Below are 18,138 nucleotides of genomic sequence, written 5' to 3'. Positions count from 1 at the left end.
TTTTCTGTTCAATAAATAACTCATTTTATAAATAGACTTGTCATCTGCCATCCTTAGAACTTGCATGTCAGTGGTTTCTTAAATTTAAGCTGTTGCCAAAAATCTGAGGCTAAGGTAAGGCTTGTCTGAAGCTCCCATTCATTCCTTGACAAAGGGCTGACTTTCCATTTCAAAGGGTATGCAGAAGAGAGCATCCTTATCCACAAGAGTGAACTGCTCATCAGATTCCTTAACTGTGGTTAAAAGTGTGTAAGAATCTGCTACCATGGGGTGTAGGTCTCGCATGATTTTATTAAAAGCTCTGAGATTTTGGACTAGCCTGTATTCATTAGTATGTGCCTTCTTTACCAGTAGGACTCAGATTCCCTTAGTAATCCATGTTGCACAAATTTAGAAATTAGTTCTTCAAACCCTTTTCTAGCTTCTAATTTTTCTTCTATCCAGTAAAGGATATTGTTTCTGCCTTACTGGTCTGGCATAAGGTTTCACCTGTATTCTTCCTGGTTCTGCTGCTTTTGATTTCCCTGGAATTCTGGTGGTCAGAGTGACAGCATTCTTCACCTTCTCTGGGATTCCTTCTGTTCCATTTGGTTGCTGTAATAACATAAAAATCTGGGCCTCCAGGGCTTTACTTTCTGGAATGCATACTTGTATTTGTCCATTTTCAAATATTGCTTGTTTAATTAAACTGTTTAAAATATCCGTTCCCAACAAATGCAATATGCATTCAGGCATATACAGAAATTGATGTGTTAACCACTGTTTACCTATCTTGAATTGTAAAGGTTGGAAAAATGGCAGATTTTCACTCTCCCCAGTGCCACCAAAGGCATTTAATAGTTTCCTCACTAGATTTTCCTTTACATGTACATAAAACCAAATACACCACTCCAGTATCCACTAGAAATCAATTTTCTCATTCCCCAGCATTAATGTAACCAAGGGGTCAGCTGGGGATGACTCCCCCAGTTTTCTTTGTGCTTCACCTATAGTCATTAATTTCACTGCTTGTAAAGCAGGATCCAAGTCTCTATACTTTCCAGCTGTCTTCATTAATCGTAGAAATCAGAGGGTGATACCTCCCTCTCTTGCTTTATCCGGTATGATTTAAATAGGTTAATCCCCTTTAGAATAGCATGCTTCATTACAGATATAATCAGTCTTTGATAATGCATTAATAACTCCCATCGAACCTAATTATTAGGATCCCACCCAGGGTAAGTGCAAGAAATATGATCATCTACTGTCTCCTACTCCTTGAACAGGTTTCATTTTTGTCTTTCCCCTGCAGTGTTCCCCCTGCCCTTTTTGGGCTTTGTTCCACTAACACAGCTACAGCTTTTGCATCTGACTATTGGACACGCTCCACATTGCTCGCTAACAATTTACTCAAATTTCTAGGAACAATGAATCCAAATATCACTGGCCTATCTTTCTAGTCGGGGGTATTTTAAATACCATCATAGCTTTCTTGGGATAAGTCCCTACTATCAGACTTTCATTGGTTTCCAAGCTGAAAATCCTTCCACTCCTCTGTCAGTTACTCTCTTCCTCATTCCAGGAGCTACCAACAGTTCAACATCCTCTTTCTCAAGTCCCAATTGACTCTCAATTCAAAGAACAAATCTAAGTATTTCCATTTCACTTCTCTTTTCTTTTGGCAAAATAACATCAACTGCAAAGCCATATTATAACCCCTTGATACTCTAATGGATACTCTGGGCGCTTATGATACCCGATCTCTAATTTGCTGACAACCACTTTAGTATTGAATCCACAGTTAACACAAATCCTGACCTTGTATTTATTTAAAATAACTGAAGATTAAACAGACACAATAATTAACTAAAACAGTAACTTATCGATGTGCCAACACTAGAGAGTGCTCTAAACACACAGTCCTAGCTTAGGAGCCACATCAGCAATTTACGTTCATTAAAACAAACATTTTATACACACCCAACACTTTAAAATTCACACAATAAAAAACCAATTACACTTAACACTCTTACAGCAATTTTTCTTTTTATATATATACTATGGGCCAGAACAGACAGACTCAATAATACTAAGACTCACAAAACACTTTACATTTCAGGCATTAACACTTATAGGGTTTAATAAGCACAGACAGCTGGCAAACCACTCTACAATGTGGCTCCTGCGCTCATGGCACTATGTCCAACTAATATGGAGGCAAGTGGGACTGGGACCCACAGTGTGCATGGTGTTAACCACATACACAGTTTTCCAACTAGGTGGTGGGACTTGAACCCGCACCCTTTGATACTCACTCATATGGTTTTACAATTATATTTTAATAGAAAACAGCCAGTTATATCATCACTAACGATTTCTTTTTATAACCCAAATATCACACTCTTTTTTTTAACATTTATATCACTATTTTTATAACCCAACTATATCATATTATAGAGGTCAATTTCTGCAGGGATTCTTGGTCACAGCTTATGGTTAGGTACACCTTTTATACCCTCAGTAATGCCTTACTAAAATCCCAGGGGTCTTGCCCTGAACTCACCAGATCTGGGGATCAAGGACCTCCTCGAAAAACCTTCGGTGCATGCTGGAGGTCCTCTTGATCCCATGAATCCATGGAGCATCAGAAACAGAGTCCCACCTGTGTTGCCAAAAATTGTCACTGAATACGTCACCTAACTCTATTTTTTAGTATTAGGAAGTAGGCGTTACTTTATTCAGGCCAGGGTGCATAGTAAATAAATCCAGCCACACACAGCACTTTCAAAACTTTTCACTTATTTATACATTTTTAGCAAACAAAGAAATTAATGTTCATTGGTTCTAAATTACATCATTATCTTCATTAATTGATATTCTCTCCTCTGTCGGTTATTGATTTCTCACTTCTCATGCTAATTAGTCTACATTTTTCAGCCCTTTTGTCATCTTTTTCTCAGATAGGGAGTCTCCAGCTGAAGTACTGAGGTGTGAACAACAGGCCCTGAGCCAGAGTTGACCTCTAGATGAACCTTCCAACCAAACGTTATATTAGTATCTGCTCATTAATGGAATATGGATGATAATTAGCATTACCATATTGAATCAGGGGGATGGGAAGCAGGAGAATTAGTTTGTTAGGAACAATGCATCCAGCTTGGTCAGCATACCAGGGCAGGAAGAAAAGATAAGAGACCACTGATAAGGGCAGAGGGAGTCTCAGACAGACATCCTGCCTCATCCCAAAACTAGCTCAAACCAGTCTCGAAGCTTAAACCCAGGCCAGGGGTACAAAAGAGCATGCATAGGGAAGAAAGGTGAAAAGTTCAGGATGATGAAGATTCCTGACTTCATCAAAAAGACCCTCGGAAGACCCCTACCAAAGCCACCAAACCACACTACGCAAGCGCAACGCGGATGTAAATGACTTTTGGGTTCATTATAATACGAAGCAAGGCTGGGCGGGGCTAGGTGATGAATATGTATAGGCGTGTTGCGAAACTTAATGAATATGGAACTTGTAACCCAATAAATACCGAGCTGAATGCAGCTGTCGACACGCATGGCTTTGGAGGAGCGATCCCCCGTGCGTCCCAGCTGGAAATAAACATACCTACTTTACTACTTATTTAGTAGTGGAGTTCTGTCCGCTCTTCAATATATGTATCTGCTCATTAGCGAAATATGCATGATCACTAGCAAAATATGTGGTGAGATAAGAATATATTTACCTTTCCATATTTAGAAACCAGACAAGGCCATGAAATCAGATATCTGGCCTTGTTTGGGGGTGTATGGTCAAAGCCAACTCCCTTGGTTCCTCCTTTAGCCCTGCCAGGCTTTGGGAAGAATCCAAGGGAAGGATGAAACCAGATGTTTCCACAGGAGAAGTTATGTTAGCTTGTTTATTTATCTTAACAATATAAAAGCTGGGCCCTCTCACAGCGAAAATGAATGCCTCGCCTATGGGTGGGCACACCACATAGGATTTCCCAGTTACCAGGAGTGGTTCTCCAAATCCTTCACTGTGACTGGGGCTCCCCAGCTGATGTGCAGATCTAGGTGATGGTAAAATATTAGGGTAGCTGGTGATGTATCTTTCTTAATCACTACAGGCAATCTTTTGTAGTAATGATGAGGTGCATTACTTAGCTTATCCTTTGTAATTCATTGCAGTTTTGCACTATAGTAAATTACACTTATTCCTTAAATTTGGCATCTGTGTCTTTTGTGCTGACCTTGTTTTCTGGCAAAACACCAGCACACGTTGGATCATCTTTGCTAGTCTCTTCTTTATCTTCTGGATACACCAACATGCCCTTGGAGGGCCATAAATTTTGGATCCCAAGTGTCAAGCTTTTAAATCCCTCAGGCTTTATTCATTGAAGCTTATCAGGGTTAGTTTAGCAAAACTCGAAGTTTCAGTGATCTAATAATCAAGCTCTAACAATAACAGTCTGTGAAATGAAACTTAGCTATCTGTTCTCTGAAGTGGAAAACTACACTGCTTAACTACTTATGATTAATACACTGCTTACGATTAATTTAAAGAATTAATTAAAAAGTTAATTTAAACCATTGATTAGAAAAAAAGGAATTAGGAAAGTTACATCATTTTCAACATCATGATCCAGATCACTTAGGAAGATACTAAACAGCATTGCTCCCAGTATGGATCCCTGGGAGTTCCCACCTCTGACAGGTTTCCAGTTTGGAAAGGAGCTGGTTCCCAGCCCCAGCGAGTCCAGGTACGGACGTACATTCCAACGTGTCAACCACGATCGCCCTCCCTGCAATGCCGATCATCACCTCCAGCAGTCCCCACAGCCCCCTTTTTTCCCGCCCGTGTGACCAGCACAGAGCCCGGCTGGCCAGGGGAGGGCTGCCAAGCCCCTTTCCCCCTGTCCTGCCCCAGTCTCGGGCCCTGCCCCAGGTCCTGCCACGAACCCGGTCAGTCATAGCCCATGGCCCTGCCCCTGACACCTTTCAGCAGGGAAGCAGGACCCAGCTGAGCAGAGGAGAGGAGGTTAAAGGCACCAGAGAGCATGGGTGGAAAAGAGGCTTATTTACAAGGATTTGTCCTCCCCTCTCTGTTCCTAATAGCTGCTGGAAGATAGAGGAGGCCCAAAGCTGCACATACTGGCTCCCAGGTCAGCTCTGCAGTGCAGCTGTTCTGTGTGATGTCTGTGCTGCAGGAGCACACAGTTGGCTGCTCTCTGCCAGAGCCTTGTGGTGATGGGCAGGGGAGCTGCTGGCATGCAGAGGGCCTGGCAGCAGGTGATGGTGGCCTCCAATCAACAGTGTGATGTGCTCAGTCAAATGTGTCTGGCAGGCTGCTGGGGTTCCCTTTTGAGCACAGTGTGAGAGCGAAACAAACCAGGGACTAATGTTACCCAGGGATCCTTGGGGCCATCACAAGCTAGCCAGCTCTACCAGATGGTCTGGCGTCCTAGTCATTCTTTGTTGGCTTTGTGGCTCTGCCATGAGGACACCTCTAACAGCAGAGACTGAGCAAATTTTTTAGCACTCCACTCCTTGGCCATCCTCATATTTAAAAAGTTTTTCCTTATAATCAAGGCCCCATATTGTGCAAGGAGGGGACTTGCCCAGATTTTGGAAAAGGGTATGGGTCTATTCTGGAGATGGAACAAGAGCCCTCCACAGCAGATTTCTCATACTTACAGACTGTTTGCTGTTCACCCTATCATGCAACCTAGACTGGTATTGGAAACACCCTCTCCCAGCATGAAAACTACTGAACCATATAACTTGTAGGATAATAATGGGGATGTGCAAAAGCTTAGGGGCAGATCTGTGGCCCAAGCTCTTATTTTATATCTCTTCTGTCCTTCCTAGGACACCTCTTATGGCCTCCATTGGCTTAAAACCTTCAGGAGGATAGTTTTGCTATTCCTAACCCACTCTTAGTTTTCACCCATCTCTCCAAATGTCCAAAAGGACTCCACTTGCTCTGCACCACAAAGCTGTGAACTGAAATCATACATCGTGCATACAGCTAGAGGAAGTTTCCTAGGTGATTCCATTCAATTCACCCAAGGTCTTCCCAACTTTGTCACTCTCCTTTTCTCATTTGCCTTGCAGATTAAGGTGGAAAAACCCAGGTAATTCTTACCATGTGGCCATAGATGTGCTTCCCTCCCACTGTTCATGCCTAGCAAGTCAGAGTTTGAAAAGCACAAAGGAGATTCTTATCTCACTGGAGGGCCGAAACCCCAACCACGTGCTCATAAACAAGCCAGGGGCCTCCCTGACTTCAATTCTCAAACCAAAAAAGGAGCTAGCACACCTCTTAGCTACCCAGACCGGAACCAAAGGAAAATGCTTTGTTTGCAATTTCTGCTTGTTTACTTTTTCTCTTCAGAAAGCCCTAGGGCTTCACCTCCCCTCATTCCGAAGAAAAATGAAGGCAGGCAAAATGCCTGTCAGCAGATTTCTGACCTGGGAGCTCCGGGCAACTGCACACCATTTCAGCCTCTACTTCTGTGCGGCTTTCAGGTATTCCCTTTCAGTCAGACATGGTAAAAGCAAGCCTGGCTGGCTCTGATCACTTTCTGTGAGATTTCATAATCTCTGCTGCTAGTCCTGCCCATTTTTTCGTCCCAGCGGGTCAACCTTTCCCAGAGGACTTAGGGCAACACACTGCTTTCCAACCCATGGGCCCAGCATCTCATGTCACCAGACACGCTGCAAATTCTTGGTAAAAGCCATTTACCATCCTCCCTGTTCCCGTGTCTGGGCAACAGCCTCTCCAGGGCTATCCTAGAGACACGAACGTTCTGCTTTCAACAACGTGCTGTTAAACGGGAGATTAAAATAATGGCAATTTAAGTGAAAAAGTTGACTCTGGCCGGCGCCCATTATTATCTGTCAAGTCCCCTAGCCCTGCAGTCACCTTTAGCACAGAGGGGGCTGGAACTCCCAACCCGTCCCGATGCCCTCATCCCGAAGCGCCGGAGGCCGCAACAGGCCACAGCACCCAGATCGGTTCCAGCGGTGCGGGCGGGAGGGGCTGCGGCGACTGCCGGCCCTGCCCCCTCTGCGCAGTCGTCTCGTCACGTGGGGAGGCTTGAGAAGGCGCGTCCGCTCCCTGCCCCGACTGGCGGCGCGCGCGGAGGGCGACACGTCACGTGTGCGTATCACGTGACCTCGTCCCGGACCGATGATGTCAGTCCGGGGTCACGTGACCGGTGCCTACGCGCCGTAGGGCCGGGTGCAGATGGCGGACGCGGAGGCTGAGGCGGCGGCGCGGCCTGAGGTGCCGCGGGTGGTGTCGGCGCTCCGCGCCCGCCTCTGGCAGCTGCAGGCTGAGCTGCGTGAGCAGGAGGTGTCGGAGGCCTCGTCCCGAGCCTACTGCCGGGGCTTCTGCCAGGTAGGAGCCGGGCGTGGCGGGCCGCGGCGCGGGCTGTAGGCCGGGTGCGGGCAGCGAGGATGCGGCCGGGGCAAGCACGGGACTGCCGTCCTGAGCGCTCGCTCTTCCGAAGCTGGCGGTGCGTAGGGCTCGCGGCACCGTGCCCGGCTGGCGAGCGGGGCTGTGCACGCCCTGCCGAGGGCGCCCCGTGGGCTTTGCGCCGCGAGCCCGGAGCTGGGGCCGAGGGGACTGCTTGCCTTTGGGCTTTGGCATCGCTTTGGACCGGGACATCCTGTGGCCCTCGGGTGGGTCTCTGGGATAGGCGGGCCCACCGCCTTTTCTCGGTGCAGTTTTGGCTCGGTTCCGAGGCGTCCGGTTTTCTTGTGTTTCACTTGTTTCGGGATTAAATCTGCGTATTCCTGTCTTGTTTGAGATCTGCCGTGGGGTGCAAAGAGTGCTTGCAGGCCTCTAGGGGCCTATAGTGCCCTTAAGTCACTGAATTAGCTGTGGTTTGGATATCTTGTCTTGAATCCTTGCTTAGTGCAACCCAGAGGAGGATCACCAATTTCTGAATCGAGGCCTTAAGTCCAGAAGAAGAGCTGATCTTGATTCAAGCCACAGTGATGGAGATAACTCTTTCTTAAGTAAACTCTTGCAATGGTTAATTACTTTTTGCTGTGGTCATAGCATCATTTACTGTGAGCACTAAGGTTGAAAAATTATTGTTATGATGCTGGCTTGCAGAGTTATCCCTGTTGAGTCTGAAGAAATTGTGGATTTTAAAGTAAGAAATAAAAATCTGTTTTCTAAGCTAGTTTACAACACCTTAGCTGAAAAAGCTGTAGTGTTTGACTGGTGAATGGCAAAATCAGGAAAAAAACCTTGCTGGCGTGTTACAAATTATGTATAAGTGGTGTTACCCTTCGCAGTCTTCCATTTTGCATCCACAGGTTGTGTGCTTTGCCATACCATTCTGGGAGGATGTTTAGCTCGTCACTTACTGAAACAACAGAATAAGTATACTTACTAGGTTTCAAAACTCTTTCTTCTCAAGGTGCAGGGTGCAGCTGCATACTGCTGCATTCGTCCCAAGTTTAGTATATGGTGAAGATCTGTGACCTTGCATTGATATGGAGCCTCCTACAAAGTGTGACTCTTTCCATGTTTAGGTTTTGCTGAAATTGTTTCCAGTGGTGTACATTGTGTCAGAACATCAATGCAAATATTCAGCTAACACTTAATAGTGGTTGTCAAGATGATCAGTGTGTGTACGCATCCAGTTTTCCAGATTAGTTTGGTACAGAAGAAGCTTTAGAGATACTTGATCAGTGGAGTTTGCTGAAAGACAGTTCTGCTACCTAAAAAAAAAAAAAAAGGCACACAATGACAAACCCCAAACTGTGTCCCACAAAAAATGTAGCCCTCTAGGTCCTTGTGCTGTTATTGTAGTCTGGTTTTAAAATACTGTGATAGCGCAGATAAAAATGGAAAAGATTGTTTTTGAGTTGCCATCAGTCTGGGACTTTTCAGGTTGCTGTGCCCGTACTCCAGGAGATGCAATGGGAGACGTGGAACTGCTGGTCTGTCCTGCAGCAGCTTCAACAAAGGATGAATTTGTGATGTCATTGTGGAGTCAGACCACTGTGGGTAGGATGTAATTTTATGTCTGGGTTTCTCCTGACAGGGGATGTTTGTGATCACTTAAGGTCTGCCCACAAGTGAAATTTAGGGGGCTCAACTTAATTTTGTATTAATTACTTAGAGGGTACCACTGATACCTTGTCATAAGCTTATTAAGCTACAGCAGAATGTGCCTAGAAAGAAGCTGAATTTATCTGGGCTTAAGTTTGATTTTGGGAAATAGCTGACATAAGGAGAGCTTAAATGTTTTAGTTTGCCATCCTGTGAGTACAGCTGTGGCAGGGACCTGGAAGGTGCTCTGTTTTGCTGTGGAAATTACAGTGGGTGTCAGGCAAACTGTGAACCAAATTAGTAAATTTCCTATGCTTTGACCTGTCTGAATGCTGTTTTATTACATGTAAACTTGTGCTGCTGTGTGCAGTTTTCCAGTAGCTCTTACAAGGAATGATGCTAGATGACACAATTTCCTTGAAGATCCCTATTTTCAAGCAGGGAAATAGTACTGTTGTCCAGGATAACAAAACAAAGAAACTGTTGAAGCCTAAATAATGGGTTGACTGCAACTTTATATTGTACAGGCGTGAATGCTTTGTACATTCACTTTGGGAAAAACACATCTGTTGTGGAGTGCACTATGTACCCAAACAGCCAGGTAGAACAACTAAGGGGGGATATTTGAGGCTGTGCTGTCATAAATAGGAAGAACAGTTATCAGTGGAGGTTGTAGGACATCAAAGCATCCCATCTGCCAGTGCCCAGCAGCTGTTGGCTTTCTGAAGTTTTTGAAGATGGTGCATTGAGTGCAATTAGATACGGTTAAGAAGAGGAGGAAGTGTTTTTCTTAAACAGAGACTCAAAGCTGTAACAACAGGTCAAGAAACTTTGAGATCTTTGTCTTTAAATTGAGTCTGAGCAAAAGAATTACATTTCTGAGGAAGTGCAGCTAAGCAGCTGTTCTGTCACTGCAGAACATGAAAATCTGTGCAGTATGGAGTGCCAAGGGTAGTCCGTATGTTATGTGTTAGGTGGATGTGGCCTGTGCGCTTCTTGCCCACTTGCCAATCAGATGTGTTACTGGAGTCAAAGAGGAGGATAGGATGAAGTGGGCATGTATTAACCAGAATTTAAATGCTTGAATACTCTGGTCAATATTTAGACATCAGTATTTATATCTCGTTGGTAATTAGACTGTAAGGTAGTAATTGCTTCTGAATTGTTACTTGAGAATCCCTTAAACATGTAGATTATCTAATTCTGTCAAGTTAATAGTTTTTCCATAATAGCTTTTATATAGATTGCCAGGAGAAATCCATAGTGGACAACTAAACAACTATTTATATTGCTTGTGAAATAGCAGAAGGGATTTGAAGAATTTCTTTAATACAGTTACTACATTTGGCTTATTTGTTAGTATGCTAATAGTAATAGTATCATAATGTTCAAAACTACAGGTCCTCAAAGTTTAAACTATTAATAAGTCTGTCACCGTGAATCTTGTTTTTTACACTGAAACCATTGTTCATGTATTTGTCAAGAAGTTTTTCTTAAGTGGTTACTCAGTGAATTCCTAATGTTAGCTTTAAGACTTTGATGCTGGTACTCAGATTGTGCTTGAGCAAGGGTGCAGTGTTTACTAGAAAATTGATCTAATTTTAGAAAGTATTCTGCTGTGTTTTATGGTTTACACAGACCAGGTAGTTTATGATCAAAGTGTCTGTCAAAATAATTGAGTACTAAATTTGGCTTTTTAAATAGATTGGTTTTAATGGATGTATTTTTAGAAAAGTGCCGGGATTGGTGTGTTTGATCTGTTTCTGTAGTCTCTATATTGGTACTGTTACTGCTGGCTTTACTAAAGAGCTGATTTATGATAGTCATCAGTTGACTACCTCTGGGGATTGCAGCTTGACAGTCTTTGAATGTGATTTAATGCTACAAAACGATATATGATTTGAGTTATATTATCAAATCCTTCATTAATCTGTTACATAAGCTTGAAGACTGGTATTACGTGCCATTCGCTTCTGCAGCTAATGATCCTTGTGCTGTGCTTAAGGATGATTTCTGCAAACTTCCAATTACCGCCCCCCCCCGCTTATGTCTTTATAACTATTAATATTATGTGGGTTTTTTGGAAAGTTGGTAACTTCCATTCACCCAGAAGTTCTATTACTGAATTGTTAGAGAACAATTCACAAAACAGTGGATTACTGATTCTTAGATGGTATTTTTTATAGATTTCTTTTTCTTAAGTATAACGCATGATTCTGCTAGGCTAAAGGACGTCTGCATTGTTTTCAGGCTAGGACTAGTGTAGTATAGTTATATCACTGATGTAACATTGGATACTGGCCACTTATTTCTTGCTATGCTGGAGGGTAGGTTTTGTCTTAGAAGTTTTTGGTCATTATTATGACTGCATTTGGTTTTAGCAAGCTCGTAGGAGGGTTTGTTCAGTAGTGTCCTCCATCCATTCACCATCTCATATGATCATGTGGGTTTTCTTTAAGGTGTTAAAATAAGTTTGTTGTGTCAGAGTCCCAACTTGAAGTGATTTGAAAACTGATACGGCCTCACCATCCTTGTAGGACAATTTGACTTGTTTTGAATGGTAGGCTGAAGCTCTGAACTCTATTCTGAACTCTTTTTTTCCCATGCAGTCTTGGTCCTAAGGGTTCCAAAAAGCACAGCCTCTTTCATTGGTTTTGTTTTCTTTGCAGCTGGCTTTGATCACGATTGTTACCTTGTTTAGTCTACGGAGGGTACCACATGGGAGAGGGAACTGGTAAGAATAGAAGCATCACTGCTCTGGAGGTGTAGGGGGGTGTTCAGGGAAGGGCTGTTATTTGTGAAGCAAGCTGTCAGTAGAGCAAAGGTGTCCTCAGCTCAGTGCCCTACTTGCTCTCAAATTGTGCTTCATAGCCTGTCAGAGCATAGTATGCTACTCTAGGTAAGTTTTAAAAAGGTTGAGAGATACTAGTGTTGTCCCTGTATTGATGTGATTTCTCTTAAAACTGGCTAGAGTTTATATTGCTACTTTAGTACTGTGTCCGGGTAATGTGGGATTGCTGTGGTCAAGGAGTAAAATCTAGGGTAATTTTGCATTTGAAAAATGGCTATGTAATGATCTGATCTGAATTTTGTATCCCTTTCTGGTGGCTTCATGTTTGCTGTGTGGGTAGTGCATGTATCTTTAAAATGCTAGACCTGTAGTAATGTTCTTCATCTTGAGTTTCTTCCTATTTTTCCTGCATTCTCACTAGTAATAAAGATTCCAGTGTTACATACGTGGTTCTGTCTCCATGGTAGTTGTACAAAAGGAGCTAAGTGTAGGACTTCTCCCTGAATTTTCTACTTAATAGTTCACATTTCTGCCAATTACATCTAGCTTTCTCCCCAGTAGAAATTCTGATAACTGTATCAATAAAGTAAATAAAATATATTTCAGTAAAAGGGAGAATTTCTGTTGAGGTAAAAAGCTGCCACTTTAAATTCTCCTTCAGAGTAAACATTTCTCACTTCCAGAATTATTCCATTGTATGTGTTTGGTATTGTATATTGATACTTGTTTTTAAGCAAACGTGTGTTATAAAAACTTCTAATGATAACTCATTCTGTTTCAGACACTGCTCCAGTATGCTGGCAGTCGGGGTGCATCGGAACATATTTTACCTTTTTTGGAAGTGTATCGAATCTCCATCCAAAGCTTTGCTAATGCAAGACCTTACTTGACTACAGAATGTGAAGATGTTCTTTTGGTACTTGGCAGGCTAGTGCTGTAAGTTTTAAGTTGGTATATTAATTTTTTTTTGTTTAAAAAAGGACTGCACTTTATAAATTAAAGGGCAAGCTGTTGAAATAGTTTATTGCTTAATTTGACAACTATATTTGCGATTTATCATCTAGTAAATGTCTTTGGTACATTTTTAATCATACCACAAAAATGTATTTGAGCATTTAATTAATTAACATGGACAAGTTCTAAGGCTTTGTTCTTCTGTATTTGGATAATCATGTAGGTATTAGGAAGGTTCTGCTCTTCCTGTTCATTCTTAAAACATTCTGCAAGTATTTTCTGTAGAAGAAACTTAGTGTAGTGCTCATTAAACAGAAGCTTCAATATTAGACCTTCATGCATGGATTAAGAAACCTGTATCCCTTGCTCTGCAGTTGCAGCTTTGTGTGTTCTGTCCCCTTTAGTGCAGGGGCATTCTGAACGTGCCCCTTATTGAAAAGGACATGCTGATTCGTGTTCATGGCAGTCGGAGTTGAGCTATAAGATTGCAAAGCAGACTAGACATGACTTAAAGCACAGCAATTCATGAAACAGAATAGAGAACCGTTTTACAGTCCATCAGCTGAGTTGGGATAACTTGTAGTTCCTCAAAGTCTGTCTTAAGTGCAAAGCAGCTTTTTGTAATTGAAGAGTGTAGCCTGAGGGCTTTCATGTACACTGGAGTATAATCAGTATAACCTGAGAAGGATAAGGTGATGTGCTGGTCATTCCTTGCTAGTGAGGTTTCATTTCAGGAGGGAGGGTGAAGATCTAGAATGTTGAATATGAAGATAATCATAGAATAAGAGTGATTCTGTGACTGTTCCTGTTTTTTGGGTTGTTTTTGTTGCCAGTCTCTTGTTTTGTGGTCTGAACTCAGGTATTCTCTTTAAGAACAACTTTAGCAGTGAACTCCTTGGTCAAATGCTTAATTTTGTGATGGACTGACTTGAAATATAAATGAAAGCTCAGAACCAGGTATCTCCAAATGATGCCTGGAATTATTTTCTTTTTAATTGTGAGAAATACGTGAACCAGGAGTGGTTTTGGGTTTTTTGAAAGCATGTGAAATCAGGAGAAGTGTGTCTTAAGTTTGTACTATGGAAACCTAAGACTTTAGCTGCTAAATCATTTACCTGGTAGGTAATACACATTTTTGGCAAAGTATCTTTATTGTTTTTGCAAACTGTCCTCTTAAGGATAGAATACTGTTGTCTTTCTCATGTTATCATTAATTAGCTTGTGTATTTGATTGTTTCCTATTTACATAATATGAAAAGTTTGTCTGTTAGTGTCTGTTTGCAGCAGGGCATCTCTACTTGGAATATTTTCTATATATTTTTGCCACTGTTAGATACGTTGGGGTGTAAATCCCACTTCTGTATCAAAATTGCTTTTCTCTTTTTGAGAAATATCAGAATATTCTGCTTTTGCTAGTATTGTTTCTTCCAGCTTTCAGTGTGAGGAGTTTGTTGTAGCTTGTATATTCAGAAAACCTTGTGTTAGAGGACAGTAGAAAAGCTGACTTGCTGGAATCTCTTCTTTCTTGTAACTATTACATTTGAAAGGAATCTAAAGAATGAGAAATACAAGGACTGAGATGGAAGATAGGGTGAGGTAAATGGCATAACTGAATTAACTCTCCCACATTTTTCTTTTTCGTAAGTTTCCAAGGGAGTGAGAGAGAAGTTAGAGCAGGGAATTAAAGATAAAAATTGAGGTTTCATGGGGGAGGAAGACTGTTACCTAGTTAGGGACACGAAGGCATACTGTTCCCATGTAATTGTGATTTTTGGGGAGACAGTTGGGTTGTCATACACACTGTGTTTTCAGACTTGATCCTCAGTTGGAAGTGAAATGAGCAAACTTGCTGTTTCAAAGCAGAAGTGCTCTACTTCATATTGAAATCCTCCTTCCCTTCCAACATTCTTCCTGAGAAGAGGAAAAGAACTTCCTCCTCCTGGCATCCTTCTCAGCAGGGTGAGCCAGTAACAGCAAAACTCGGTATACTGTGCTTTTCCCTGCTGCATGCTGAGGTCCTTTGTGTGTTCACAGTACAGCTGACATGATGTAGGGACTGTGCCTCCCATAAGAAACATGATGCTCATGCATTGTGAGATATTGTTGGTCCACTGCCTAACATTAGGAAACAAAAGGAGAGCTTGGAGTGGTGGCTCTTGTAGATCACAGATGTGACAAACGATTGGAGGTGGGGGGTGGGGGGGAAACAGGAATGTTCTTTTTGACCATGGCCATGAAGTGATACCTGCTTTGCTTAAGTGGAACTTGGGCAGGTTATTCTCACAGCCCCAAAGAACAGTGCATTCCCCTCACCAAAGGTATTGCGTCTGTAGAAGAATTAATAAAGAATTAGCCATATCAGAGATGTCTTTCGCTGACCATTAGTTAGCTGGCTATCCTTGTGAATCTCAGGAGACCCTTGAAGCTGGTTGTTCACTCAAACTTCTGCAAGTGCTTTATTTCTGAGGCTGCTGTGAGGGGAAGTGTCATGTTACCATCAGTATGAAAATTTTACTTCCATCTGAAAATGGTTTATATGATACTAAGATTAATATATTAAAGTTCAAAAAGAAGAAATACTTAGTCATAAGTCATGTTGTGTTTGCCATTAACTATGATTTGACTGCTTTTCACTCTCTCCTGTGTGCTGCGATGGCACTGAACTGAAAGGGAGCTTACCACTTCTACAACTTTGAGAAGGTGCTTGTATGGTTTTTTTCAATTATAAAAAGAGAAAGGAGATTTGAATGCCATCTGGTTTAAGTAGCAAAACTGTATTGAATCAGTAAGACCAGTCTGCCTCAAGCTTGGAGCTCTCTCACCTATTGGTTGTGCCTAACTGGTGTTGCTTCCAGGAAGAGTGTCCTTCCTTCCCACGGCACTCTGTGAGCAGGCACACGTAACACTTAGCTTTATGTCTAATAAAGCAGTTCTCATCCCTAATACAGCCCAATACACTGTTGCAGTTTGATTCACTAGCTTGCATTTACCCCTCTGCTGTCTATCATTAAGAGCTAATTCAACTCCTAATAAGCACGGGATAATTCCTGGCAACAAGTGAACAATTCCTGCTGATAATCCAATGTCTAATGAGTCATCTTTCTGTCTCTAAGAAGATTAGAATAGGAAAAGTGTTCTAATACAATCTAAAGATGAACACAGTTCTCAAAGTTTTTAAAATTTAATTTTAAAACTTTCTGTGAATGAGGTATAAAGTGATTACAGAAAAATTGTATGCAAATAATATGTTGAATTTTGCATAGAGTTATTAGTTCCAAAATAAAGAAATTCATGTCTAGGACACCTCTTCCTAAAAGATATTTTGAAATCGAGGTTGAAATTTCAAAAAAGATATTTTGAAATATTATTCAGATGAATAATATTTTTTCTAATAATGTAAAAATTCAAGCACCCATTACAGTTTATTTGCAAAAATTGTGATTAAAGTTTGGAATTGAGTTTTTTATAGGTAGGCATTGTGGTGGTACTGGTAGAGTAGGGTTAGAAAGGCTTGACTTCATGACGTGATCCTGGTGTTTTGATTTGTGGCCTAGCCATGACATGTAAACTTCATTTAGTTGCATTACAATAAAGAGGGAAATGTGATTTCAGTGACAGGTGTGTTTTAAAGTATTGTATAATAAGGACCAAAAGAAAGAATTAAGCTAAACAGTCTGTTGTCCCTCTTGGCAGTAGGGAAGGCTGTCTAGTTTTTATGCAGCTATGTGTTTGAATCAATTCTTACAAAAAAACTTAGTTAATTGATTTAGAATTCTAATTATTTTTCTGCCAAGGAAATTGTGATTGGAATATCCTGGATATTACTTTTACAATTGTGCTCTAAGTTGTTTTACGTGGTGGCTTATATATCTGGAGCTCCAGACTTCTTTTGGAGTGGCTTCCAGACCAGAGTGCTCTGTGTTGGGATCCTGAGGAAGACTTGAGGACTTGCAGCAAAAGAACTTTTGCCTTTTGGTTCAGATTAGTCCTGTGTTACTACAACAGACAATTCTGGAGGCATGAATTAAATCTTCTTGTCTTGCTAGACTACCTCACTCTGCATATACAATGCTTTGAAACTGTAATTGCAGATTTTTTCACTGTACAAGTAGCAATTTAATGCTTAAGTTTAGAAAAATGATGTTTAAAAGCTTGCTTTGTCATTTTGTTCAATGATATTATAGCATATTATATCCAATATCATATATATGAAAAAGCAATGTTCTAGAAAAAGTTATGCTAGGAATTGAAAGTGGACATAGGTAGGATTGATTGACTAAGTCTGAAAGTGAGGCATGCATCAAAAGACTTTACAAAAGCACATTGACCATGAAGTTTGCAAATGTGTTACTGGGTGTAGAGTCTTTGTGTGACATGGATGAAAATGGGACACATGCTTAGGGATTTTTTTAGTTGGTTGGTTTGTTGTTGGTTTTTTGTTTGGGATTTTTTGTTAGTTTTCTTGCTGTTGTTTTGTTGGTGAGGGTTTTTTTTTTGTTTGGTTTGGGTTTTTTATGTTAAAATAGATTTCAGGTGTTTTGTAAAGTTGGTTTTGATAGCCTATTAGCAACTACCTGGGTCTAAACATTTGGGCTGGTGAATTAACTGCCAAGCTGGAGTACAAGGCAAAACAAAGTTGTGATTATTTTATTAAGTTGAAACCTATGACAGTTGGAATATCTGGTGGTTCTGTTGCCTGCTTTTTCATCATCAGCAGTCTCATGCCTAATGATGTGAATAATGATGGAATGACAGTGGTGAAGGCTGTTGTATTTTTTGCCAATCTAATAAAAGTGCTTAGAGCTTTTGCAGGTCTAAACCTCTGTTTCAAGGAACCAGGATTGGGAGTGAACTCAAACTTGGGAAATGTGAAAAGGATGGCCAGATACTTATTCAATGTTCATCCATTTGGTCTTGTTGATGTACATGACTGCTGAATCTGGTTAAAAACTGAGTAGGCATAGCATTTGGTTGGTAACTGTTCAGTGCATTTATCAGAAGTCAGGAGGAAGATGGACATTGTTTTTGAGTACTAAGCAAATCTGAAACTCATGTTTGCTTTATGGTCATCTCTTCCACTTCCCTAAGCTCAGTTCTCCTGTGTGTCTGTCTGTCTATCTAATCTATCTACCATAAGACCGAATGTGTTGCCCTGTCATTCTTCTATTTAATATTTGAGAGAGGATGTTTTGAAGAAAAATTAGCAAGAGTTGAAACTATCTAACAGTGTAGATGTAGCTTATAGCAGTGATTCAGTGATTTTTTTATAGGTGGTGTCCTAGATTAGTTTTCTTTCCTTATATTGTTGTGATTTATGAAAACACTTCTGCTGTGTGTAAGTCTTGTGTATCTC

General features: G+C 41.3%; 1 protein-coding gene and 1 long non-coding RNA gene across 4 annotated transcripts in view; one reads left to right on the top strand and one right to left on the bottom strand.

Moving 5' to 3' along the window:
* Positions 1-271: 271 nt before the first annotated feature.
* Positions 272-7,026, bottom strand: LOC125337522. The gene is made up of 2 exons (XR_007208073.1): positions 6,893-7,026; positions 272-2,641 (listed from the first exon to the last, which is right to left on the bottom strand). It is a non-coding gene; the product is annotated as an uncharacterized LOC125337522 (long non-coding RNA).
* Positions 7,027-7,174: 148 nt separating this feature from the next.
* RLF (RLF zinc finger) overlaps positions 7,175-18,138 on the top strand; it is a 60,380-nt gene continuing 49,416 nt past the window's right edge. For 2 of the 3 annotated variants that reach the window (XM_048326939.1, XM_048326938.1), the window contains exons 1-2: positions 7,175-7,369; positions 12,613-12,767. In XM_048326939.1, coding sequence (XP_048182896.1) covers positions 7,217-7,369; positions 12,613-12,767 — 308 coding nt within the window. In that variant the 5' untranslated portion in view covers positions 7,175-7,216. The remainder of the gene's footprint in view (positions 7,370-12,612; positions 12,768-18,138) is intronic. The other variant, XM_048326937.1, reaches the window with a different exon arrangement.

This window comes from Corvus hawaiiensis, chromosome 23 (assembly GCF_020740725.1).
Source record: "Corvus hawaiiensis isolate bCorHaw1 chromosome 23, bCorHaw1.pri.cur, whole genome shotgun sequence".
Lineage (NCBI taxonomy): Eukaryota > Metazoa > Chordata > Aves > Passeriformes > Corvidae > Corvus > Corvus hawaiiensis.
The sequence above is the reverse complement of the archived record's forward strand: the minus strand, read 5'-3'. Positions and strand labels throughout refer to the sequence as shown.